The 2,347-nt window shown below is 51.6% G+C and overlaps 1 protein-coding gene across 1 annotated transcript in view; it reads left to right on the top strand.

Moving 5' to 3' along the window:
* The window catches only part of LOC101846188 (tripartite motif-containing protein 2), a gene marked incomplete at its 5' end in the record, with an annotated part of 5,016 nt that extends 3,598 nt beyond the window's left edge, over window positions 1-1,418 (top strand). Inside the window, 1 exon segment of the mRNA XM_005113008.3 lies at window positions 3-1,418. Within this exon segment, the coding sequence (XP_005113065.2) occupies window positions 3-1,391 (1,389 nt within the window).
* Between the last annotated feature and the right edge of the window lie 929 nt (window positions 1,419-2,347).

Below are 2,347 nucleotides of genomic sequence, written 5' to 3'. Positions count from 1 at the left end.
AGGTGGAGGTCCGGAACATCACCAAAAAGATCAGTGACCTGAACGAGAAGCTGGACACGACCAGCACGCTGTCGGAGCCGCGCGAGAACTCGTTCCTGCACTACGAGTACAAGCACAACGACGCGCTGCGGGAGGTGGCCAAGGCCATCAGCAACTTCGGCAACATCCGCGTGAGCACCACCTTCCCGGCGCTCACCACGGCCGAGGCCAAGCGAGCCACCGCCCACCTACGCTGCTCCGTGCGGATTATCACCACGGATTATCACGGCAATCTCCGGACGAACGGAGGGGACCCCGTGTTTGTGGATATCCGGAACGAGAAAGGGGATCTGGTGGACTCGAAGGTCAAAGACAATGATGACGGGACCTACGACGTGTTGTATCTGCCGTCGAAGCCCGGGAAGTTGAAGATGACGGCCAATATATTCGGGCGTCCGATTAAGAACAGTCCGCTGAGTATAGAGGTGTCGGAGCATATAGACCCCGTGTGGCGGTTCGGGTCGAGGGGTACGGGTCAGGAACAGTTGAACCAGCCGGTGCGCATCGCCGCGGGGGCAGAGGGGGACGTTGTCTACGTGCTGGATACGGGTAACAGCCGGATTGTGGTGCTGGGGCGAGACGGGAGCGTGCTGCGTCACTTGGGGCCGGCCGGCGTGGAACAGCAGAGCGCCACGGGCCTGTCCGTCATGTCCAGCGGCCAGCTGGTGGTGATCAACTGGCGCTCCAAGATGGTGAGCGTGCTGAGCCCGGAGGACGGGAGTCTAGTCAGATCCTTCACCACGCCCGGCTTCGTGGAGCCCATCGACGTGGCCGTCAACTCCCGCGGCGAGGTCGTGGTCGCCGACAGCGGCGCCAAGAAGATCTTCAAGTTCGACACTTCGGGCAATCTGGTCACCACCTTCGGCAGCCACGGGGACAAGGACGGCCAGTTCAAGGTCATTTCGGGCCTGTGCGTGGGCAAGAACGACGAGATCCTGGTGGCCGACCACCGGATCCAGATCTTCACCAAGGACGGGAAGTACTCGCGGAAGCTGGTGGACCCCGGCTCCGGATCGTACGGGGGGATCGCTGTGGACAGCGCGGGGAACGTTCTCGCCACCAAGACGGAGAAATCCTCCAAGTCGGATAGAAACTCAGGGGCTGGTCCCTCCTCCTCCTCCTCTTCATCTTCTTCTTCTGCAAAGGAGAAAGGGAGTGGAGGAGGGGGCGGGTCTAGCGGGGGTGGGCGGAGTTTCGTGCACGTGTTTCATTCCAACGGCAAGCTGCTGTACTCGATCGACAGCCACAGCGACCGGCTGAGGAGGCCCAGCGGCCTGGCCGTGCTGACAGACTACAGGATCGTGGTGGCCGACCTGGGCAACAACTGTGTCAAGAAGTTCTATTACAAGTAGTACAGGTGACTAGAGTTTGTTTGTTTGTTTGTTTTTTTTTGTTTGGTCGTTTGTTTGTCTGTTACAAGTAGTACAGGTAACAGGTAACTAGCTAGAGTTTGTTGTTTGTTTGTTTGTTTGTTTGTTTGTTTGTTTGTTACAAGTAGTACCGGTAACTATGGGTGTGGGACAGATTGTTCGTTCGTTTGTTTGTTTGCGTAATACAGGTAACCACACGTGTGGGACATTTTATGTTGTGTGTTTGTGTGTTTGTTTGTTTGCTTGTTCGTAGTGGCCGACCTGGGCAACAACTGTGTGAAGAAGTCAAGGTTACCGTGAGTGTGGGACAGTTCTGTTGTTGTCTGTTTTGTTTGTTTGTTTGTTTATTTAAGGTGGTGGTATAGTAGGGTAACTGTTGTGAATCCGGGCTCAAATCAATTTTTTAAAGGATTCTATTTTGTAGGTGGTTGGCGGGTGCTTTTGTATGATTAACTCCTTCTTTCCCATCAACAAACACTCATCGTCCTTACCTCTCTCCTTTCTTTAAAAAAAAAGTCTCTGTCCCTTCTCTTTTGTATTTATTACTCGCTCATAACACCTCTGGTCTTGGGCGCGAATATAATATATGACCTTATCGTGTTGAATGTTTTCTTGTAAAAGTCGTTCCCTAAAACTCAAAACAGCGGGTGGTTGGTGTGTGCTCTGGTGTGGTTTGCTTCTTCTTTCCTATCAGACATGTATCGTCCTGATCCCTCCTCCTTTTTTGTGTGTTTGTGCCGTAAAACAGTTACTAAAGCGAAAAAACTAAAACTCAAAACAGTACTTATTCTTATTACTAGTAAAAGTACCCGTTCTATAAACGGAATAACAATGAAGAAGTATTAGGAAAGTTAAGAAGAGGGAAAAGACTGAAAACAGGAAAGAAACAAAACATAAATATTTTACCTTGAATTTATCTATATTATAGCATCCCCTCT

Source organism: Aplysia californica, unplaced genomic scaffold (genome assembly GCF_000002075.1).
Source record: "Aplysia californica isolate F4 #8 unplaced genomic scaffold, AplCal3.0 scaffold01545, whole genome shotgun sequence".
Taxonomy (NCBI): domain Eukaryota; kingdom Metazoa; phylum Mollusca; class Gastropoda; order Aplysiida; family Aplysiidae; genus Aplysia; species Aplysia californica.
Note: the sequence above shows the minus strand (reverse complement) of the source record. Positions and strands in the feature narration are given on the sequence as shown.